This window comes from Muntiacus reevesi, chromosome 19, assembly GCF_963930625.1.
Source record: "Muntiacus reevesi chromosome 19, mMunRee1.1, whole genome shotgun sequence".
Lineage (NCBI taxonomy): Eukaryota > Metazoa > Chordata > Mammalia > Artiodactyla > Cervidae > Muntiacus > Muntiacus reevesi.
Window position 1 is genome coordinate 13,951,498 of NC_089267.1, and position 25,164 is coordinate 13,976,661.

General features: G+C 41.4%; 1 protein-coding gene across 3 annotated transcripts in view; it reads right to left on the bottom strand.

Moving 5' to 3' along the window:
* Positions 1-25,164, bottom strand: part of COL12A1 (collagen type XII alpha 1 chain) — a 116,464-nt gene that overhangs the window by 41,507 nt on the left and 49,793 nt on the right. For all 3 annotated transcript variants that reach the window (XM_065911477.1, XM_065911475.1, XM_065911476.1), the window contains 18 exons: positions 23,730-23,869; positions 23,067-23,196; positions 20,455-20,597; positions 20,042-20,171; positions 18,046-18,182; positions 16,838-16,967; positions 14,024-14,163; positions 13,675-13,807; positions 13,542-13,568; positions 13,060-13,202; positions 10,430-10,559; positions 9,402-9,541; positions 8,857-8,986; positions 7,277-7,419; positions 5,553-5,682; positions 5,108-5,250; positions 2,973-3,102; positions 669-788 (listed from right to left, as the gene is read on the bottom strand). In XM_065911477.1, the coding sequence (XP_065767549.1) occupies positions 669-788; positions 2,973-3,102; positions 5,108-5,250; positions 5,553-5,682; positions 7,277-7,419; positions 8,857-8,986; positions 9,402-9,541; positions 10,430-10,559; positions 13,060-13,202; positions 13,542-13,568; positions 13,675-13,807; positions 14,024-14,163; positions 16,838-16,967; positions 18,046-18,182; positions 20,042-20,171; positions 20,455-20,597; positions 23,067-23,196; positions 23,730-23,869 (2,319 nt within the window). The remainder of the gene's footprint in view (positions 1-668; positions 789-2,972; positions 3,103-5,107; positions 5,251-5,552; positions 5,683-7,276; positions 7,420-8,856; positions 8,987-9,401; positions 9,542-10,429; positions 10,560-13,059; positions 13,203-13,541; positions 13,569-13,674; positions 13,808-14,023; positions 14,164-16,837; positions 16,968-18,045; positions 18,183-20,041; positions 20,172-20,454; positions 20,598-23,066; positions 23,197-23,729; positions 23,870-25,164) is intronic.

The following is a 25,164-nucleotide window of genomic DNA, read 5'->3' on the forward strand; positions in this document are numbered from 1 at the left end:
GAACATCTGTCTTGCATCCCATTCCTCCACTTTGAAGTTCTCTCTTTGCTTCTTACACAGCTCACATATCCTGACACTTGCCTTCTCTCCTTTTCCTTTTTCTGGTTCACACCCTTCTTGGGCACATGGAAGATACCTCAGCAAATTTAGCACAAAGAGTATATTTCTTCCATTTTACTAAACATATAGATAGAATATGGAAACAAAGATGGCAAATAATTTAGTAGAGAGGATATTCATTTAGGTGAAAGTGTCAGTGGGAAGTTGAAAAGCAAGCGTGTTGTGAATAAACTAAAATGCACATGCCCCAAATGGAATAATACCTTGACATAATGGGAGAAATACAGAAATACAGTTTATATTGTTTATGCACCCATTATTTCACAAGCATAATAACATATAGGTTGTCTGAACACAATTTCAATTTGTGGAATTTTATGAACCAGATCAGTCATGCAAATTAATGGGAGTAACATCTAAACCCATAGTAACAATAATACTTTAAACCACTGGCTTAAATACTATTTCCAGAAATGTTACCTTTGGTAGGAGAACTTGACATGATAACTGAACTATCAGGAGAATCTAATGGAGGATGCAATTAAAAACACCCTCATACACAAATAACCCTCTAATGCATTTTTAAGATGACAAAGGTATTTCCTTACCTGCTGGCTTATACACAATTTTATATCCAAGAACAGGAGAGGGTGAAGGATCCCAGGACACCCTGAATCTGGTATACCACTCATCAGAGATGTGTATGTTCTGAGGAGGAAGTAATCCCACTGAAAACAAACATTGGCACACATTACTGACCTTTTATTGACAAACAAGGACTAACAAACATTAAGCATAGAACTTAATGAGTATTAACAACTATGAATGTTGGCAGTGTAGCCCCGTGAAAGCATGTTAATATATCCCATAATGTTCTGATCCAAACAACAATTAATAAGCATGGAAATATTCAACAGAAAGTTTGGAAATCTTCCAAATTCCTACAGCAAATCAAACGGACTCAGGAACTGGTGATTTCTGAACCAGTATGTTATATGATGCAGAATCATAGAGACTAAAATACATCTCATACCAACATTTTGTGAATGTTATAGATCAAAGATTCTTAGACCAAAAAAAGCAATTTTGAGACTATCTAGCCCAACCATCTTATCACAAAAATAAACTACAGTTTGTCCAAGACTACACAGCTAGCTAATGACTAAAATAAGGTTCTTGCCCAGCACCGTTATAACCTCTACCAACAAGACCTAGAGAAAATCCTTGGGCTTCCAGAGCTCAGGCTAACTCCACTCCCAGTAAGAGCAATGCCGTGAAATAGCATGATAATCAGCCACTGAGTTATTATTCATAGCATTACACACATAAGGACTTCAACTTAAAAAAACTGTTTTAATAACAGAAACCAGAAGTGGCTTTGGCCCTTTCTAGAAAACTCATGATCTAGGAGAGATTTTTCATGTTCTGTGATTAAGCACAACATTCTGAGATATGGCATTTCCTCCAGAAAAGTATCTAAATATATTCTGAAACCTTAGGCAGGAGTGAAAACTGGAAATTGTTCAATTAAAATTATCTTGAGTCGCTAAACAGAGTCTCTGTTGACTCAGTTCTGTAGACAACAAGTGTCGAGAAATACAAATTCCTGGCCTCCAGAGACTGAGCTGAGACACTGGTCCCGCTTTTCTCTTGGGAGCTTTCAAATGTTTCCTCTCCCAAATCCTGTAATGTTGTCAAGATCGTTTAAGCAGAGAAAGAGTCTGGGCAATTAAGTGTAGCAAGGACCCTGAAATCATGTTACTTAAGGGGATTTTTGCTGAATGAAGTGGAAAAAAAGTCTTAGCAATGTCGCCCAGTTAACAGAACCCAGCATACTGACAGCCAGCCTGCCTCCAAGCTCAGCCAGAGACTCTCAGCATTGGCTACGCACTACAACTTCAGCAGGTCCAGGCCACATCTAGACTGACTACACCAGTGTCTCTGTGGATGGTGCTAAGGCGTAAGCCTTTCTAAGGGTCCTCAGGTGATTCCAGCTACTGAACTAGAGAACTTGTCATCTAAATCATAAGAAACTGCCACCCACGTGGGCTAGAAAAGACACCTGAACCCTGGTAATCCTTTGTAAATGACTTAGGACTATAAAGAAGGCTGAGCGCCGAAGAATTGATGCTTTTGAACTGTGGTGTTGGAGAAGACTCTTGAGAGTTCCTTGGACTGCAAGGAGATCCAACCAATCCATCCTAAAGGAAATCAGTCCTGAATATTCATTGGAAGAACTGATGCTGAAGCTGAAACTCCAATACTTTGGTCACCAGATGCGAAGAACTGACTCATTGAAAAAGACCTTGATGCTGGGAAAGATTGAGGGCGGGAGGAGAAGGGGGTGACAGAGGATGAGATGATTGGATGGCATCACTGACTCAATGGACATGAGTTTGAGTAAACTACGGGAACTGGTGATGGACAGGGAGGCCTGGCGTGCTGCAGTCCATGGGGTCGCAAAGAGTCAGACATGACTGAGCAACTGAACTGAACTGAACAATAGAAAAAAAATTTTTTTTAAAAACCTAACTTTGTAAAGACAGATGACTACTAGTCATCTTGCTTTTTATGACAAATTCAATGGTGACATGGTGTTTTTTGCTGACACTTAATTGATTAACAGCCACAGACATGACTGACACCACACAAACTAAAACATTATTCAGTGACTAGCCGGTGGCCTTCCAAAGGATAAAGCTGTCTCAAGCAAAGAAAAATACACAGGGTTGTGTCTCATTTTCCTTCTTCTAGTGAACCTTTAAAAAGTTAAAAACACATTCTGTTGTCATATCATTTTGCCAAAATGCAATATATGATACAAATGTTGATGCAGGATTAATACAGTATCTGAGATGCAGCTACTCAAAGCCCACCAAGTTTAAAGATTATGAAAGGTAGAAGACATTTACCAGTTCTTCCATTCCCTGTCAAATGGGCACCATCTCCATCTTCATAAACGGGAATAATGGTAATTTTATAGGGGGTATCCGGCTGCAGGGGCTGGAGAATTACGTTGTTTCTTCTGCCTGGGACAGTGGTCTGCAGGGGAAGTTAAATTATGAGGTCATTACCAGCTAGAGGATTTTCAAATCAATATGTATTCCCATAAACAGCAATGTTTTCTTCCTGGTTCCTTCTTGTTGTACAGTGTTCACAGTGGGGCAAACTGTCTTCCCTGCCGCCAAACAGCAAGGGGAATGGTTTTAGAGTCAGGTACATCTCAGCTCAAATCCTACATCAGCCACGTCCCTGTCCTATGGCTCAACCTCTCGGAAGGAAGGAAGCCTTGAGAAAGAAAGGCAGCATCTCGCACACACGTGACCATGCACCGCTGTGCCCCTGTCCTTTCTCACCCATCCCTCTGTGTCAGTTTGATGGTGCTCCCTCCACACACATGCACCCGGGGCCCACGACGGGCCAGGCGTGACACCCGCCACGGGAACACACCAGGGAGCAAAAGCAGACTCAGGTTCTGTCCTCAAGAGGATCAGTTTGGCTGATATGAGCTAGGTGAAAAAGAGGAAATGGAAGATGCATTCAACTGCCCCATGAAGAGGAAATGAAGACAGAGCTCTCAATCTCCCTTCCAATCCTATGCTCTGCTTCTACAAACAACAGGGATCACTTAGACCGATGAATTCCAGCATGGTGTCCCCTAAATCCAAATGGTGAAGTGGGGGCAAATTACATTTTTAGTGTCTTCAGAAAAAGACAGGAAATTGCATATTTGTCCGTGGTAAAGCTGAATAAACACTAAAGCATGAGCCTCTCTGCTTTAGCAAACTAAGTGTGGTAATACCGCTTATCTCATCTTGAGCAGAAACTTAAAGACAGTTATGTGACTTTCTGATTAATAAAAATAGGGGCTTGAATTCGAGTTTAATATTTCAAGTTCAAGTAGATAAAAAATGATACAACATGGGGATCATGAAGGAAAAACTATCAAAGACGATTGCTATTTTTCAGTCGCTAAGCCATGTCCAACTCTTTGCTACTCGATGGACTGCAGCATGCCAGGCTTCCCCGTCCTTCACCATCTCCCGCAGTTTGCTCAAACTCATGTCCATTGAGTCAAAGATACATGTGACAAAATGGCTACAAAGCACAGACTTCACTGCCTTACAATCAACACTCTGTGTCATATTCTACTAACCTATTACATCAATTAACCATTAAACTTTAAAGAAAGTAGTGAGTTCTTCCCTCTGTAATAGATGGATATACATACTGAGAACTAGGGAGAAGCTTGAAGAAACTTGAATCGAGTTCTAGAGTGACAAAATACAACACTCAAAAAGTTTAAGACAAAAAAAAAAAATTAAAAATTAAAAAAAAATAAATAAAAAATAAAAAAAATAAAATAAAATAAAAAGTTTAAGACTAAAATGAGAGTATGTATACTCAAAAACTAAAGCGTACCCAAAAATGTTCAATTCAGAGAAAAGACCGCTTGATTAGCCTGCTGACTCAGGGAGAAAGAACCTGCCTGCCAGAGTAGGAAAGGAAATGCATTCGATCCCTGGGTCAGGAAGATCCCCTGGAGAAGGAAATGGCAACCCGCTCCAGTATTCTTGCCTGGAGAATCCCAAGGACAGAGGAGTCTGGTGGGCTACAGTCCATGAGGTTGTAAAGAGTCACACGTGACTTAGCGACTAAACAGCAATGACTGAAGGGAGATATTGCGGAGAAATTATATTTAAAGCAAGGTTAAAATTTAAAGAGTCACATTACCTGAATATTTGGAAAATTCATGATAGAATAAAAATATACGCATTTATATTAGAGAAGACAAATCTTTCAATCTGTCTTTAGAAAAGAAATGAGCCCAAAGACACTGATAGGCTGTGGTGGGGGAGGCCATGCTAGGCATAGGCAGCTGCTCCAATATCACGTCAGAGAAAGTCACACAAAATGTGACCGTCTCACAAGAGACAAGAATGCAACTGTGATCACAAGACTTCCTAAAGAGGAAAGCTGAAGTTCACCCTTCAACAGGTAAGAGACTACAAAATAAAATGCTCAGGCGAATGAGAATCAGACTCACATATTCATCAATCGGGTCACCAACAGTGGGAGAATAAATGATCCTGTATTGTTGAACCGGCCCATCAGCGTGATCCCAGGCTACCGAGAGGCTGTTGGTGGTCTCCCCAAAGACTCTGAGGTTTCTTGGTCCACTTCGTGGTACTAAATAAATAAATGCAACAGTTAGTTTCCAGTCTGTCATCATGGAGAACGTGGTGGGGGTGGGTGTGAAAGAAACGTCCCCAGGGGAAGTACCTCACCACTCTGAGTTGCTTACTCCCTTATGATGGAATAGACATCTATGGTTCTCATGTGAAACCAGAAACAGTAGAAAATGCTGTATTCAGAGCTATCCATGCTTCACTTAGGCAGCTCCCAGCAGCCCTCACTCACCACCCACATCCCCCCAGGCCTCCCAGCCTGAGTCACAAGAGAAGCCGGTGGAGAGAGGATTTGCGCCTCACATGTGCGGCCCTGGCCAGGGCTGGGATTCCCTTCCGCATCCGAGTAGAGCGCCACGATGTTCACAGAATAGGGCGTGTCCGGAATCAGCTGCTCCAAGTGCACCGTGTGGGTATTTCCTGGCACCACAATCTGGAGGGGAGGACATGCCAGATTCTGTCTGATGACAACCCAAACACTTACCAAGTCTTTCATTAGTCAGCATAATAACGTTTACAACGAAAGTGGAGCCCAGTACAGCAGAGGCCGACTTCTGTGCTACCTCGTGGGATATGCCCACACCACAGCATTCGATGCAATTGAGCCTCAGAAATTTCCTCTCCAAAAAAAGTTAGTTCACAGGGACCCTTACTAACTTCAATTATCTCCTATTTACGTTCATGGTAAAAGATTCTCAAATACAACATCCAGGGTTCGTGACAGTTAACCAAAAGTGTCCCGAATGTTAGGTACACATAAGAGAAGCAACACATACATACACACACACACACACACACACACACACACACTCTGGCGGGGCAGAGGTTTTCTATTAAAATAGCAACTCCATTCAATGGGTAAGGACAAAGTTGTCTGAATATACACCACACACACAGGGACATGCAAATCAATATTCTTACAGAACACAGCCATTGCTCATTTGTTTAATCTTTGTTCATCATCACTGTTTATTTTGTAAAGACTTATAAATTAAATTAGCTTATAAGTTTACTTTCCCATAGGTGTTCTGACAATTTGTGCATGCTCAGTCATGTCTGACTCTTTGCTGCCCCGTAAACTGTAGCCCACCTGGCTCCTCTGCCCATGAAATTTTCCAGGCAAGACTACTGGAGTGGGTTTCTCTGTCCCACTCCAGAGGATTTTCCTGACCCAGGGATCAAACCCACATCTCAGTGTCTCCTGCATTGACAGGTGGATTCTTTACCAACTGCACCACCTGGGAAGCCCATATTTGTAGTCAAATTAGTAATTTCTGATTTCTACTAATCTACTTAAAAAAAAAAAAAAGCACAGTACTATGAATTGAAGATAGATTGGGCAGTCTGTTAAGAGCCAATGGAGACAAACTTTAACAAAGTATTTTCTTAACAAAGACATGCGTATGTTATAACAAAAGCCCATATTGATCAGTCCTGGGTGTTCATTGGAAGGACTGATGCTGAAGCTGAAACTCCAATACTTTGGCCACTTCATGCGAAGAATTGACTCATTGGAAAAGACCTGGGAGGAATTGGGGGCAGGAGGAGAAGGGGACGACAGAGGATGAGATGGCTGGATGGAGTTTGAGTAAACTACGGGGGTTTGTGACAGACAGGGAAGCCTGGCGTGCTGCGATTCATGGGGTCGCAAAGAGTCGGACACGACTGAGCGACTGAACTGAACTGAACTGAGCAATGATTTGCATTAACTACTGGGGCTCTTAACTTATATAGCTAATTCTCATTTTTAAAATAAAATTCATTTTTTCTAACTAACCCTATAGGAAATACTTTAATTCATCAAAAGCAATCATTTAAGCATTACATGCAGGTTTGTCTATGGCTTGCATTCTCACAACCAACCAGGACACAAACATGAGACTAAGCCTATCAAGAAAGGAAGCTTCCAGGAGACCCAGGGCCACACCAACTGACTTATTGTCCGGGGCCAGCAACTACTATAGCTGGAGATACAGTGAAATCCGCAGCATTCTCTGGCCAAGTTCTAAGGCAACAGCATGACTTACAGATTCGGAGGGTCTTGTACCATCCTGAGGCGAATACACGATGCGATACTGCTGAACTGGGCCAGGTGCCGAGTCCCAACGAACGTCCAGGTTGTTTGGTGTCGGATTGTACACTTGGACATTTCTCGCCAGCCCTCTCACCACTGAGGAAAGAAAAGCCAACACATATTTCTTATGTTTGTTTATCTATGTCGAGTTTTTGTTATCACTTCTCCAGAACCTCCACTCTCCAACAGGGTAAAATATTGTCCTTCTTAAACGTCTAATTATCCACACACAAAAGCAGGTTAAAAATTTTCAAATCCAAATGTAGTCCAAGTTAGCCAACTATGTCTTTGGTCTATATGGAAGCAAAGTTGTTGCCAATAAAAACAAGCAAGTAAAAGCAATAGTACTGGGTTGGCCATAAAACGGGCTTCCCAGGTAGCTCAGTGGTAAAGAATCCACCTGCCGATGCAGGAGACGCAAGAGACGTGGGTTCAATCCCTGGGTCAGGAAGATCCCCTGGAGAAGGAATGGCAAAACACTCCAGTATTCTTGCCTGGAAAATTCCATGTGCAGAGAAGCCTGGTGGGCTACAGTCCATGGTGTCACAAAGAATAGAATACGACCAAGTGACTGAGCACCCATGGCCATAAAAGAACAGACAAGGAACAAGAAACTGAAAAGAAGCCTCAGTTTCCCAACACAGGTACTGGAGAGACAGAGGATTTTATAGCTCTGCCTTCTAAGGGAAACCTGGCAACACGGGTGAAGCCATCTAACTCCAGATAGCTATCTTCAGCCATTCATTTCTTCTCATTCAGCAAATCGATACTGAATGTCTTCTGTGATTAAAATAAAAGGCAAAAGGAAGGAGAAAAGATACAGTCAGTTCTCAGTTAACTGCCTCAACCAGGTCTTAGAAAAACATTCAAGTTAGATCCATGTATTAACCCCAAACTCTAGTTTAGCCAATATCATCATCTTTCTAGACCACTAATCTCTTGCCAAAAGAAGTCATCCGAACTTGCTCTCTTTTAGCCATCAGCAAGTGTATTTTTAAAGCCAAAGAAATATTTATAGGTATGCCCCAAAGCCTTTAAGTAATATTACAAAGAATTGTAAAACCACTATAAACTGGTTTCTCAGGATGTTAATGGCAAATGAAAGCACTCAGCTTTTCAACGCCAAAAAGCACTTCATCAGCAAACCAAAGAAATGCACGATTAAGTAATGCAACGAACAGATTTCAAAAATTGACACTGTGAAAGCCAGTTACAAAATACTGCTCCAAATAAATTTATAAAGCACAAAGCAAAGTTCATAAATTTTTGCCAGTGAAACAGAATACGGACCATTATATACACATGTATAAATTCTGAAATTACCATTTCAGAAGAAGAATGCCAATATAACTTTTCTGTTTTATACACTAAAATATTAACAGTTGGTGGCATTTGAATGATAAACTATGAGTAACTTTTATATTTTTATTCTATCATGAATTTTCCAAATATTCTTTAATGTGCCTGTATGGCCTTTACATTGAAAAGCAAAGTGTATCATGAAAGAGCTACATTTTCTGCCTTCTTACTTACAGGTCCTTCCAGTATCTGATGTGCGTCCTCCATCACCTTCAGAATAAACAGGCACCACTGTAACGGTGTATTGGGTATCCGGCTGCAGATTCCTAAGAATGGCATAATTGGTATTCCCAGGGATTGGTACCTAAAGATTTTAATAAAATGTAAAGTTCTTGATTTGAAAAACTTGCAAAGGAAATAATGCTTCAAATGACACAATACTCAATATAATCACTCAAGACCAAGTCAAGAAGCAAGTTCTGTAATACTGGGACAGAATGATGTGCCCCCAACTATTTGAGAAGACTTCTTACACTAATCCTAGACTCTCTCCTAGAACTCCCTGGAATTATCACTTCCCTCAGCTCCAATCCTCTGTCCCCAAAACTCCCCAATCACCCAGGCACTGAGGCACCAACCTACTAGCCTCCGTCAAGTTCTACTAAACGAATATGAACTTCTTAGGCTCTAAGGTAAATGTTTAACTCTTTAGCTCTACTTTGCAACCATTTGGCTGCAGTTGAAACAAACACACATTCTTCCCTACAGGAAATAATTACCAGTTCCTCCGGCCCCCCTGCTGTGGGTGCGTAGAAGAGCTTGTACTGGCGAGGATTGCCCTCGGCGTGGTCCCAGCGAACGTTCAAACTGCTGGTGGAAGGGTCGTACACTCTGAGGTTCCTCACGGTATTCAAAGGTTCTGAAATGAACACACAGTCACGGTGTGATGCGAACAACCCGGCACACACAAAACACAGGTTCTCTGATGTCTCCCAGGAACCCTAGAACACAGCAGGTCCCCCGTAGTTGGCACCTCACAAACATTTGTCAAAGAATTTCTGTGATCATCTGATGAATGTCTCTCATCTCTCCAGAGATATTTTGGCTCCAAGGCAGTTTTTATTTGCTTTATCCTAGAGAATAATACCGACCCAATGGACATGAGTTTGAACAAGCTCTGGGAGTTGGTGATAGACAGGGAGGCCTGGCATGCTGCAGCCCATGGGGTCGCAAAGAGTCGGACACAACTGAGCGACTGAACTGAACTGAACTGAGAGAGTGATTACAAATGTCTTTTTTCCCTGAACAGAGACAGAGAACTGCAAGGATATTAAAAACAATTGAGATCATTTTCAACATGCATTTTAAAAGATTAGCAAAGCTCTGTGTCACCCCAGGGTTTCCAGATATGATTCCATTTCCATGAAGGTTATTTAAAAAGCCACAGGACTGGGTTTCTTTGGTGGCCCAGTGGTATCGAATCCACCTGCCAATGCAGGAGACATGGGTTCGATCCCTGATCTGCCTGCATGCCACAGAGAAACTCAGCATACACATCACCACTATTGAGCCTGCGCTCCAGACCCTGGAAGCTGCAACTACTGAACCCCCCGAGCCCTAGACCCTGGTGCTTTGCAACTAGAGAAGCCACCTCAATGAGTAGCCTGAGCACTGCAAATAGAGAGCAGCCTCCACTCACCAAACCTAGAAAAAGGCCCCAGCGGCATCAAAGACCCAGAAAAGCCAAAAGTAAATAAATGAATTAATTTTTTTGTTTTTAAAGCCACAGGATTCTGGGTTCACTTACTGGTCTTGCCTCTTCCTGTCATGCGACCACCTTCGCCATCCGGATACAGGGAGGACACGGTGATGGTGTAAGGAGTGTCAGGCTTCAGCTTCTGCAGGAGCACACTGTTCTGCCGTCCTCCTATCGTGGTCTTGAGCAAAACAAGGATAAGTGTCAGTCTTGTCTCTCCATCTCACTAACCTGTTAGAAAAAAGCTCTTTCTACAGAGTAGTTATAGAGAGACCTTTACCAAGATCTGGAAACATGTCCCACAATGAAAGTTGGAAATATATCTTAGGTATAATTTTAAATGTAAAAGATGCACCTTCAATCATAAAAAGGATTCTAAGCCTTAAACCTGGTGACCTTAAAAAGATATTTCAATGTGCTAGCTGCTAGCACTGTGAAATTTCATCCAAAACATGTTTCACAGATCTCTTCCCCCAAAAAAGGCATTAATCATAAGCGAGCTGCAAAGGAACTTCAAGAAAGCAAAGAACTGCACAATAGTGGAGGCGCCACACCATTGAGTGTTATTCTTACCTTTTTTACAGATGTTTCTTATTTGCTTTAGAAACACATTAAAATGATTCAGCAAAAGATCTAAAGCTTTTGGTTTTCCCCTCAAAAACTACCCCTCTCACAGCATGAGCTGTGTAAACTACGAGTCGGGACCCTCTGCCAGGCCACACCCCAGGACTCCAGCCTTGCTGGATGAAGCTTTCTCAACGTCCTCTGATTACAGAGTCACTGCTTAAGGCCATCTCGTTATCTTGTTGAAAGGAAATTTGTATGATTTGTTAACAGTCTACCGAATTCAGATGCTTATGCCAGACTCATTAAAATCGCATGAAAACGGCATGCTGCCCACCATGAGTGCACATGCCATGGATGGTCCAGATGTTCCCCGCTTAGCACCCATTCACTCGAGTGGTCTGAGTTTCAGGGAAAACTTCAGTGCGTCACTGCACTCCCCAACACGGGCAAACTCAACCACTGCTGCTCAGTCGCTCAGTCGTGTCCGACTCTCTGCGACCTGATGGACTGTAGCCCGCCAAGCTCCCCTGTCCATGGGGATTCTCCAGGCAAGAATGTTGGAGTGGGTCACGATGCTCTCCTCCAGGGGATCTTCCCAACCCGCAGATCAAACCCAGGTCTCCTGCATTACAGGCGGATTCTTTACTGCCTGAGCTACCAGGGAAGCCCACAGTGGCCAATTTTAACAAATTTTAGTATCTGAGATTATGAGAGCAAGCTATCAATGTATTTGACACTTAACAAATCTGAAAGCATCCACTTAGAAGAACTAGCCCCATGAGGAAACAGAAGAGTGTGCCTACTTCTTACATCCAATTCTCCCAAATAATGCTAGCATCAGTAAGTCATTACTTTGATTATTTTACGGGCCAGCATTAAAAGTCAAATACTCCTAAGAATAACAGACTCTAAGGGACTGTCAGCTAATACTTTACAGAGCATAAGTTTAGGACACTCCTTCTACTTACAACAAACAGTCGAAGGATAGGAAAAAGAGACTTGAGGCAGCAGCTAGATGGTCAGTATCACCAAGAACAGAAATGCTAAGGACGAATTTTACCTAAATCTGGCCCAGCACAGGTGAAAGTTCTGTTTCTGCCATTATAATATCAGTCCCTTAAATGTCTTATTCTATATAAAAGCCACTTGATGACACTTGGTATTTAGTTTATTATGATGAACTCTAAGAAATTTTTAATCCAAATGTATCACACTCCCCAAGTCAGGTTCTACAGAAACCTCAACAGAGCGGCTCACAAGCGGCACTAGTTCAGCTCAATCCACTTACCGTGCGGGTTCAGAGACCTTTGCCACTGCCAGCGTCTACCCCTCCTAACGCCTCTAAAACGGGAAGAGGTATGAACCATTTGCTGGAGCTCAGAGAGTCGGATGATTAAAAGTTAATAAGTCATCTCTCTCCAAGGCTTTGTGAGGAAAGAATACAGTCCCGCAAAAGTCAACAAAATGCCAGACCTCACCAAAAGAAGTATTTGAAATAAATCAGAAAGCATCACTCTACCTAAATAAAAATCACACTGCTTCCTGACCCAGGGTAATGTGTACAGTTTGGGCCACACCTTTCATAAAACAAAGTTGGAGAAGGTTCAAAGTAAGCAAAGTGAATGGATAAGGGCTCTGTTAAATAAGGGAAGGCTCGGAAGATAAAGACGATGAAGGCCAAGTTTACAGTCCTACTGTCTTCCTCGGGAACCTCCATTTGGATCAATGCAAACATGATAAATAGTATGTTAGGTTGAACAGGTACCTAGATCAAGAAACATCAGAACTAAGACATACATCATGACATGCAAAAAAACAGAAAAATTAGAAAAATGGAAGATTAGCAAACTCTCTCAACACTTGATCAAGTCAGAGATATAAGAAATGAAAATACAAATAGACTCAAAAATCTAATAGTTTTTAAGAAAACATGAATGCACTGAGGCATAAGCCTGATGCTATGAGATTCCATTAGGGATAAAGCCAAATAATTCCAACTAATACAGTAAATTTCATAACTCTCAAAACAGTAAATCTGACTAACTAAACACTGCGAGTGAGAGCTTGAGGAGAAAAAGAATGTAACCAAGTATGTTTTTTCCCAAACAGATTACCGTTTGTTCATTGCCTTCCCCTGATGAAGGCTGGTAGGTGATTCTGTATTTCTGCACACGACCACTTGCGGGATCCCACTTAACAGTCAAGCTGTTAGATGTTGCGTTGTACACCTGAAGGTTTCGTGGGCCACTCTTTGGAGCTGAGGAGAGATTGTTGAGAAATAGAGTAAACAAACTGAAGAATGCCTCCCCCACAAATAAGCACCATCCCCAAGGAAATGAACAGAGTTGTGTACTTCTAGACTCAGAACTAAATCTGACCCCATAACAAATGATGGTCATTGAGTCTCAAAGGACTCCTTAACAGATAGTAGCAAAGAGCAAAATTCTTCCAGAGAGACCTGTTTAAAAGAGGTCCCAATCAACCCTTACAATTTCTTGTAAAAGCAGAAGGCCTATTTGCAATGGATTTTGTGGTATTCATTCATTCACTTCTTCATTCTTTGGTCACTCATACAATCAGCAAATTAAATTCTTACCTTGTGTTGTTAAGGGTATCAAACGCTCTAAAAAAAAAAAAGAAGAAGAAGGTGGCAAAATATTACTAATTCAGCCATAGTTCTATTCTGTTAATTTTAAAAAAAAATGTTCTACTGAAGATTAAACACCTACGTGTACGCTCACTGCCAATCAGGTCATCGCTTTCTGACTCATCAGGATAAATGGCGGTAACAGAAACTTCATACAGCGTGTTGGGGTTCAGGTTTTGAAACACCAGAGTATTCTCATCTCCATTTAGGATGGTCTTCAGGAAAGAGGGGGAGAAAAAAAAAAAGCCCAGACAAGATTAAGTCACTGTGTGCACACACACTCCACAGCAGCTGGTTGACATCATTTAGCCAGATGTTCTTCCTGCTTTGAGGCATGCCATGAGCTCAAATGTAACTAGTAGGAAACGATGCTTTTCAGGCAACAAAGGTCATATATTAAAAAAAAAAAAAAAAAAAAGAGCTAACACTACCTCCATCTTGTCTGCGCTTCCTGAAGGCGCCCAGGTGATTCTGTAGAGAGACACGTCAGAAGCCCCGTGGTCCCAAGTCCCTCTGAAACTCTCTGGTGTTACCTCAGTAATCTGTAGGTTTGTTGGGGCTGGCACGGTGTCTGTCGTGAGAGAAGGCAGGACTACACGTTTGGATGTGATCTACAAACTCAGTATAATAAAACTGCCTTGTTTTATTTTAACAGACATGAGGAAACTGGCTGACAACATGAGAACCAAGTATCTTACAAATTCAGTTCATTTGAAAGAGTCGGGTGGAGAGGGAGGTGGGAGGGGGGATCGGGATGGGGAATACGTGTAACTCTATGGCTGATTCATGTCAATGTATGACGAAACCCACTGAAATGTTGTGAAGTAATTAGCCTCCAACTAATAAAAAAAAAAATTAAAAAAAAAAAAAGAAAGTAACTATGGGAGAGAGCCCTGAGAACTGCAAGTATTTTATGGATAAAACAGACTACTTAAGTCTATTAAAATGGTGATTTTTTTTCTTAAAAAGTACCATTTAGTCATACTGTTCTCACACAGTGGTTCTTCATCGTTTTGCCCTTCACACTTTTTGAGAATCTAAGGAAAACCCTGGACTCTTTTCCACAGCAACACAGAAGCCAAACTTTAGCCTGGAGTATCAGAGAGTGCATGAACCTCCATGGTCCATGAAGTCTTATGATCTAAGTAACCCACAGATAAGCTTTTCCTACAGATTACTAACCTAACACACAATGTGAAGCCGACTGTATCAGCTCTATTCAGAGACAGGAACAGCCCTACAGTGCTGACGATGGCTGAAATCCCTCACACTTCTACTGACCAGGCACCCCAGCGAGCGTGCAGCGCAAGCAATTTGGAATGTCTGCCACCCGTTCTGAGCTTTCATTGTCAATTATTCTTCTATCTCCTGGTAACCAAAGCCAACTACACAAAAGCCAGAGCTATCAAAAATTTGTTTCTAATAATGACAATGAAAAGGCCCATTGAGACAAAGAGACTGGTCCCACTTTGACAAGCATGACTGCAGAACCAACCAACCATGAAGGATGCATTTTGGATGTGTCTAAAAGTTCCTAGGAAATCTTAAGGATTAAAAACAAGCGTTAATTTAGTATGCTAAATTACCTGCTTTCACTAGTCTTTCTTCCTGAACTTTCCCTTCCCTTTACTATTCCTGTTATATTTATGCCAGTGTGCACCTATGGGAAAATTTTCATCTCCAGCCACTACCCTTCCCAGGTAAGAACTGAGGCCAAGAAGGCAACTGAAGCTGCTAAGAGATTTCACATGGTAAGAAAACAGCAGAGGTAGAGACTGTCTGAAGTTACATAGGAGGTTGTGATATTTGACAAGAGGCGTTGATCATGTACAGAGAGCAGGGCACTGAAGAAGTTTCTGATCCTCTGGTGATAAAGATGCTGGAAAAGTTTTGGACCACAGCACTTATCCCACCACTAGCTTCCTGGGCGAGGCTGGGCAAGTTGTTTGAATTCTCTAGACCTGTGTCGTCCACCATGGGAGCCAACAGTCACATGTAGCTATTGAGTACTTGAAATGTGGCATCTGAGTTGAGATGCACCAAAAGCATAAATTAAGACACGTGTGTGCATGTACGCTCAGTTACTCAGTCGTATCCTACTCTGCAGCTCCATGGGCGGTAGCCCACCAGGCTTCTCTATCCATGGGATTCTCCAGGCACAAATATTAGAGCGGGTTGCCATTTCCTCCTCCAGAGGATTTTCCTGACCCACGGATCAAACCCACGTCTCCTGCATCTCCTGCATTGCAGGCAGATTCTTTACCACTGAGCCAGTAGGGAAGCCCCAAATTAAGACACATCAGATTTAAAAAATAAATTATTATCAAAAAAATGTGAAATATCTCCCTAATAATTATTATACTGGTAAATTTTTAAATGTTAATATTTTGGATACACTGGGTTAAATGCAACACATTATTATAGTTAATTTCATTTTTCTCCTTACCTTTTCTAATGTGACTATTAGAAAATTTTGAATTACCTATATGGCTCCCAATATATTATATTTCTTGGGAATTCTGCTGGCTCTAAACTTCAATTTATTAAACACAACTTGTTTAGAAAATGGCGTGGTAAGCACTGAGCCAGAAACTGGAGGTTCAAAGTTGAGCAAAATACATGTCTCAGACTTCATTAGGAGGGAGCCAGAGGGAAGTGGTATAGACAGGAAAAGACCGACAGGCAGTAATAATTGAGTTAAATACTGTGGAAGTAGCATGCTTTCTCTCCATCCCCCTATGCAAACACACACACACACATACACACACACACACACACACACACACACACACAGAGGCACACACAAACCAGTTAAGTATCTGGAAAATGAATTAGTGACAGTGACTGGCAGAATAATAGGAGAGAAATTATCACAAAAGGAACAGACATAAGGATAGAAGACGGGAAGTAACTAAGTGAAAAACAATCTATGATCCCAAACATTATTAAATTCTGGCAAAAATAACATTAAGAAATGCGCAGAGAAGTATACTCAATATTTTGTAATACCTATAAGGGAAAAGATTCTGGAAAGGAATATACATATATCTAAAGTATATATTACAGAGGTACATATAAATCTGAATCCCTTTACTATATACCTGAAACTAACACAACATGATAAATCAACTATACTTCCATTAAAAAAATAAAAAAAGTTTTAAGAAATGAAGTAACCAGTTAGTCAGTGACACAAGCATGCAGTGCTATTTCCCAATTATCATTAAAGCATGAGCAAAACTCACGGGTGGTTTCTTGTGCAGTCACTGGGGGAGACTCCCCCTCTTCGTATACGGCAGACACGCTGACTGTGTACAGGGTTTGTGAGAAGAGGTCTTTAAGCGGCGTGCTGGCCCGTGACCTGTCCACCTCTACCTACAATAGAGCAGTGGAACTATTTTTACAAAGTCTAGTTTTGACATCTCTCTGTTGTTGGCTGTGTCTCTCAGCATGAGAGCATGAGAACGGCAGTACAAAAAAAAAAAACCAGCACAAGTTTTCCAATTTGCCTAAGAGTCCAGGAACTGAAGACCATTTATAGTTTCCAAAGTGGAAACGGTGTATGTACTAGATCCCTGTGTTTGGTAAATGATGACAGCCTAGGAATTCAAACAACCTGATCACTTTCTCCCCACTTCCCTGAGAGTCACTGCCTCGTTTCCTTCAGAAAAATTCTCCTGCGCATTAGCTTATAAGACCCACTGGTCATTGTACTGCTTCCGAAGATTGAAACCCAGAATGAAACGAATATGTGCACAGGTCTAAATTAGCTTGCGTGCAGTTCAGAAGACCAGCGCAGTCTGCAACTGGGTGCTCACAGAAACTCTTTCTAGCTTCCAAACCTGCCGCTGAGGGGCTTACATTAGTGTCCCTGCAGGGGAACATACATTTTAAACCCATTTGCTGGTGAAGCCCCTCAACTGGCTTCCACTCTGAAGCAGGCTGTCATGGAAATAGCTTTTCATCCCAGCATCAACTCAGAAACGTTCAAAGCCAAAGAGACGCTCTCCTGACACTATATTCATACTTTCTCTCTGTCCTGTTTAACTGTCCTACCTCTCCATTCCCAGACAAATTCCCCCCTTCTTTCCTGAATCCCCTTGCTACCTTTCATTTTTAGGAACATCATTATGACAATCTTTTAGTCATTCATAGAATGCAGAGCACCATATTAGGCATCAGGAGGAGAGTGAAATACCATCTAGATTCTGTAACCCTTTATCTACTAAGGGATGATGTTTTAGGATTAATATCACACAGCAAAATACTTCTAAACTAAATGCAAAACAGTCCAATATATTATCATTATTCAAATAGTGCTCTGTTAATATAACAAGTTTTCAACACTATGTTCATAAAGTGACAAGTATTCAAAACACGCTATACCTGTTTAGATTCTTCCATTAAACCTACTAGGAAAACAAATATTAAACCGCTTCCAACCTCAAATTACCTCTTTGGCTTCCTCTTCTGGGGTTTTGTAGCGAACTATGTATTTACGCACTTTTCCAGGCGCGGGTTCCCATAGGACGTTCATGGTGCTGTGAGTCACGTCTCTGAGTTTCAGGTCTCGAGGACTGGGCAGAGGCACTGGAGACGCATGATAAATTAGGACCAGAATTTATTCTCAACCACAAAGCTCTACAGCTTCCACACAAGCTTTCAAGAAGTCGCTTGGAGAAAACTTAAAGCTGTGTAGCAAAGTAACTAAACAAATTTGTTATGATGACAAAAGCACTTTGATTCTACGAGGTACAGCTGAATTCTTAAGAAGGTTTTTTAAAAATAGGATAAATTTATATTTTTATAACAACTCTTTCTCATTTATATGTAACTTTCTCCCATTCTATTTAAATAAACTCTTACTTGCTGCTCAGCTATAATAAATCATAATTTGCCATAAATGTACAACTTATGTTTCTTTATCAAATATTAAATCAGTTGAGATTGAAATCAAAGTGTCATGCTTTGATTTCAATAGCAAAACAAATGGTTACAAGAGTGAAGAACAAAGATGATTCAAAATTATGCATCCAATAAGTTTATAAGAAAAAACCCACAGAAGCCCAAATGGTTAGGAGCAAATCCAACAATAAATTTTCCCCAAGTCAAACAAAGCTTTACCTTAAAAAGGACAAGGAGGAGGATAACTAAAGAAGAGTTTTTCTCTTGCCACATGAGATGTATCTCACTCTAGCTGCCTGTTTGACCAACTTTCTTTGTCTTTCATTTCAAGTCTGCACATGTCTCTTCCTGAATCTGTCTCTCCACCTCTATGCTCCTACACCTCCATCCCTTCAATGCTTTCCTCTCAGCCTCTCTCTGTACCCTCCCCTCCCTCGGTGCTGCAGTCCAGCTCTATATCCAAATCTATAGCCATGTCTGTCTTTAATCCCACTATGACCTGGGTCCCCTCATTCAGCATCTCCAAAATATGTCTTCATGCCTGGCTGGATCCCCACTCTTTCCACCCGCCACCACCCCCATTTCTACAAACCACAAGCTCCAGATAGGGTCTGACATGTAAAAGGTGATTATTTGATGTCCGTGACTATATCCTGCCCCACCTTGCAGCATTTCTCTTCTCTGTCTCTTAATGCTTCTGTCGCAGCCCCATACCCCCTTGAAGGTTTCTTACAACTTTTTAATTTCCTTAGAAATGCAGGCTGAGACTCACAAAATGTAAGCCAAGACATGCTTAGAATCCCAGCATGCCCACCCCAAGAAGCATGAAACAAAACTACCAGCTGGGTGAGACCAGGGTCCTAAGTGCCATCACTCTCACTTTTCAAGAAAAAAGCACCTAAATGCTAGTGAAACAAACCAGAAACACACAGGAGGCTGAACAACATACACAAGAGAAGTGCAAACCATGAAGGAGTTGGGGTCCTCCACCCTGCCCTACGTTATTTATCAGCACATTCCCAATACCTAGGCAGAAGACTGCAGCGTCACAGTTGATCAATATGTTTGGGGATTGAGTTAATTTACTTCACATAAACAGACTGATTCAGATGTGCCATAGTTTCCACTTCAACAAGAACTTGGAACATCTTGATGTTAAACCTAGTATTTTTCTCCAACATCCCCTTCTCACTAATGGTGTATACCATATTCATTGATCGACAACATGGACTGTAAGATGCACCATTATTTTATGCTCTGTTCCCTGACTGACACCTCACCAAGAGCAACTGTAAGACACCACTGATTGTATGATTCCATCTGAAAATCTGATATGTTAAATATGGAAAAATAAATGCAAATCTTAACAATCGATTTAAGATGCTGCCCTAAGTCCAGAAACAACATTGGCCATAAGGAATAACCCTACAACTTATACACAAACAATCAAAATCAGTTTTAGCATCACTGGGCAAAAGAAAAAGCCTAACGAATGAGTCACATTCACAGCAATGAGGGAATAAGGAAACCTAGCAACATCTTACAGGTGACTTCCCTTGCTGTGACGGGTTCACTGGTGAGGTCATGCAGGACAGCCTGGACTGTAACCGCATATTCAGTGTTGGGGAAGAGGTCACTCAGCTGCACATCATTCACTGTCGGCTCCACACGCATCTGCAGATGGACGAGCCGAGGTGGAAGAATACATTCAAATGAAACATTTCCGCTAATGAGGGACAGCCAATCACACCAAGTTGTGACCACTAGATTTGAACACAACTTTTATTTTTCATTTCTCTGAACGGCATTTCCTTTTTCATATTGATTTTTTTTTTTTTAAGATGTGTCACAGGCCACAAATCTAATCTGTGTTTTGTTTTGTGTTTGAGTTAACAAGTAAACTGCCCCTTAACGGGGACTCAAGAAGACCCAAGATAAAGAAACAAAGGGCTCCCACCTCTTTGGGCTTGGTCGGAACCGTGGCATTGATGGGTTCGTAGGTCACGGTGTAGCCAGTAGCGCCCCCGACTGGCTGCCACTGCACGTGCATAGTGGTTGAGCCAATGTCGTAAATGTTCAGGCTGACCACAGGCACTGGCACTGTTGAAACGAAAAGGCAGACATCATTCTAACTCTTGTCATTCTCCTCATTTGTTAACCGCGTCCTTTGTATATGGTAAATAGAAAACGGGTTGTTGTGAGAAATCAGTGAGAGTTAATATAATCCCTTTCTCTCCCCTCAAAAATCTCATTGCTTCTCGCCATCACCTACTAGGACTGCATGTGATAACTAATTCATAAAGAAAAGACATTTAAATGTAAAATGGCATTCTAGTGTGTCTATATGAAAGCCAAAACAGAGACTAATTTCCTGAGGTTTCAGTCTCTTTTTCTGGAACATATGTAAGTTGACCATTTTCATTCTTCAATCATAGAATTTCATACATAAAAAGCCAACCTAGTATTTCATTTCATTTCTACTTTAGAAAAAATAAGTGAGAGTGATGTCTATTAATAAGTGGAACTCAGGGGATTCTTCAAAGAGAAGATTAGCTCATGAGGCACACTAACAGGCTTACAGTCTCCTCTTCACTTAATATCCACACAGCTTTCTATTTTTTTGTCCAAAGATGGACTTTAAAGTTTTAAAGAATGATCAGATTAATCCTGCCCATTATGAAATATATTATTTCCCGCCTAATGGTCTAATACGAAGAGAAATAGAAGAGATAAAGACCTAAGGGACTGAGCAGTCGGTGGAGTAGATTCTTGCCTTGGAGTTACACCAATTCCTTCCTCTTTCTCTTAAGAGGCCTCCCTTCTTCCTGGAGGCCAGCCAAGAAGATGGGAGAAGGAAAGAGTATTTTCATATGGCCTCAGAAACCCCACCAGGAATAGGAGTGAGGAATATCTTTCCCCAAAGCTCTACTCAAAGCCAACGCCATCAGAGCTTCTCTAGTAAAGGCCAGAGTCCAAAAGTCAATAAAAAAGGAGCTCTCACTGCCAGCTGGAAGCTCTGGCCTCATGCAGAACTGAACTGAATCATTCCCGCACAGCTGCTCCTCCAGACACTCTGAGTTCCACTCCCCACATGGTACCTTCCCTTAAGAGGTGGACAATTGTGAAAAGTACCCTTCCCTCTAAAGTAAACTCTGGCCATGACTACCCAGTGGGTCCCAAGATGGCAGGAGCAGCCAAGAAAAGCAGAAAATCAGAGTATTTATCGAGTACCTGCACAAAGTACACATTCAGTAAATGTGTGTTGAAGAGCTATCAAATAAAGGAATGATTCGGAAGGCTTACAGAAATCCCGCACAGTACAAACGAACTTATTTACAAAACACAGATAGACTCACAGACATAGAAAACAAACAAGTTACCAAGGGGGATAGTGGTAGAGGTGGGGAGAGATAAGTTAGGAGGCTGGGGTTAAAATATACACAGTACTATATCACTTCATGGGAAATAGCTGGAGAAACAGTGGAAGCGGTGTCAGACTTTCTTTTGGGGGGGGCTCCAAAATCACTGCAGATGGTGATTACAGCCATGAAATTAAAAGATACTTACTCCTTGGAAGGAAAGTTATGACCAACCTAGACAGCATATTAAAAAGCAGAGACATTACTTGGCCAACAAAGGTCCATCTAGTCAAGGCTATGGTTTTTCCAGTGGTCATGTATGGATGTGAGAGTTGGACTGTGAAGAAAGCTGAGTGCTGAGGAATTGATGCTTTTGAATTGTGGTGTTGGAGAAGACTCTTGAGAGTCCCTTGGACTGCAAGGAGATCCAACCAGTCCATTCTAAAGGAGATCAGTCCCGGGTGTTCATTGGAAGGACTGATGCTGAAGCTGAAACTCAGTACTTTGGCCACCTCATGCAAAGAGTTGACTCATTTGAAAAGACCCTGATGCTGGGAGGGATTGGGGGCAGGAGGAGAAGGGGACGACAGAGGAAGAGATGGCTGGATGGCATCACTGACTCGATGGACATGAGTTTGAGTAAACTCTGGCAGTTGGTGATGGACAGGGAGGCCTGGCGTGCTGTGATTCATGGGGTCGCCAAGAGTCAGACATGACTGAGCGACTGAACTGAACTGATACATAAAAAAAAAAAAAACCCTGATGCTGAAAAAGATGGAGGGCGAGAGGAAAAGAGGGCGACAGAGGATGAAATGGCTGGATGGCATCACTGACTCAATGGACATGAGTTTGAGCAAACTCCAGGAGATGGTGAAGGTCAGGGAGGCCTGGTGAGCTGGGTCCATGGGGTCACAAAGAGTCGGACATGACTTAGCGACTGAACAACTATATATGAAATAGACAATCAACAAGAACCTACTATATAGCACAGGGAACTACACTCAGTATCTTTTAATAATCTATAAGAATCTAAAAAAAAAGAATGCACACATATAAGTGAATACTTTGCTGTACCTTTGAAACTAACACAACTCTGTAAATCACCAATATTTCAATAATTTTTTTTTAATGAAAATGAAAAAAAATCCCACATGGCCTGTCACCTCTTTACCTTAAATTAAACAATGAGTTATTTTTAAATCTGACTTACATGTTTTTTCTGTGCCCTTCAGAGGCTCACTGTATTCATCTTCTACTACAGAATATACGTTGACAACATATTCAGTTTCAGGCTTCAGATCTTTCAGCACTGTGCTCCTTTCCAATCGGCTCACATAAAACTAGGGAGGAAAATTTACAAATAATAACAACTTCTGTTAGAATCAGTTCCCTCTTTTCTACTGTTGATTGTGAAGTAGTTAATTTCAATGAGCTTAGGAAATATTCTTTAATGAGACCATTGTTTTTGTTTTTGAAAACTATCAGATTACAGTGAGATCTTGGATAATCCATACAGTTTATTCTCCCAGCTCTTGTTTCCTTATTTGTAAGATGAGTGCATAAAATTATAACGTCCTCAATGTTTCCTTCCTACTCGATGATTCTGGTATAAACTCATGAATAAATTAAGTGCCCTCATAATCCCTAATTAAAAATTTAATTGATACTGTGCAATTTCTGGAAAGCATAAGAAATTAAAAGCTCTTCCCTCTAATTAAACCCAAATGGAAGTGTTTGCCCTGCAAGAAATGGAGACCACCACCATGGACCCAGTTCTGCCCCCTACTTCCCCCCGGCCTTCCTCCCAGAGCCTTAAGGAGGAGGACCCAGTCTCAGGACAGGAAGGAGTGGGCTGTAAGGACTGTCTACTCACTTCTTGCCGTTTCCCTCCTGACACCGGGTAGTATTCCACCTTGTACCTGTCCACACTGTCAGAAGGAGGGGTCCAGCTCACTCTCATAGAACGATGGGTCCGCTCAGAAAGAACTAGGTTGGAAGGTGCTTCCAAGTCACCTGCACGTGGAAATGAAGTACATAGACTTTTTCATTATCATAGCAAGATGGTGATATTTAAATTAGGTTGCAGTGGTGTTCCTCTCCATATTCCAAGCTTTTACACACATTCTTCCATATACTAAGAAGTTACAGTTGTTGTTCTTGTTCAGTTGCTAAATCATATCAGACTCTTTGTAACCCCATGGGCTGCAGTAGGCCCGGCTCCTCTGTCCTCCACTGTCTCCTGGAGTTTGCTCAAATTCATGTCCATTGAATTGGTGATGCTTTCTAACCATCTCATCCTCGGCTGCCCCCTTCTCTCCCTTCTCTCAATCTTTCCCAGCATCAGGGGTCTTTTCTAATGAGTCAGCTCTTTGCATCAGGTGGCCAAAGTATTGGAGCTTCAGCTTCCACATCAATCCTTCCAATGAATATTCAAGCTTGATCTCCTTTAGGACTGACTGGTTTGATCTCCTTGCTGTCCAAGGGACTCTCAAGAGTCTTCTCCAGTAAATCAGCCCAGTGCCTATAAGTCCTCTCTGAATGGGTGGCCTAAGATTTTTCACCCTCAGGAAATTCAAATCTGAGCTCTTGTAATTCTTTAAAAGCTGCTCCCCTCATCCTGACAGCATCACAGTTTATTGGTCACTTAGATTCAAAACCTCTGACTCATCCGAGATACTCTCTCTGCTCTCCCACTTTCTACATGTATCAGTAAATGACAACATGGGTCCTGACAACTCTACTGCTTCTATCACTATTGGTATCAGCCAAATTCACTGCCCTCATTATCATGTTGATTATTTACATTCATGTCTTATCTTCTTAACTATAAGCTATGCTCTGTGAAGACAGAAGTGATTTCTTATTTATGTTTACTTTCTTTCAGGATCTAATTCAGTGGTAAGAGAACCTACTTACTTTCTCACTCAGAGAGAAACAACCAAGTCTTCTAAAATTTAGGAATATCCTACTGTCTGTGTTTTATTTTTTTCTGTTCATAAGTGTAGGTGAAATGACTAATATAGAAAAATATTTGGAATCAATATAAATGAAAATAGAAATATTGGGCTCAATATGACCATTAGAGAGATGTCCCAAATAATAATTATGGGAGACTTAATTCAGCGACTCCATAAGCATAGCAAACCATTCTCATAGGAACTCTTCCTACTTTCTTTGTAAGCCAAAGCTGGGAAAAAGCAATTCCATTCTTAGTATCCTAACCCTTACTGTACTTGGGTCATAATCAAGCCTACAAAATTATCAAGCAATTTTACTGTCTGGGAAACTAAATGAATGCAACTATTACA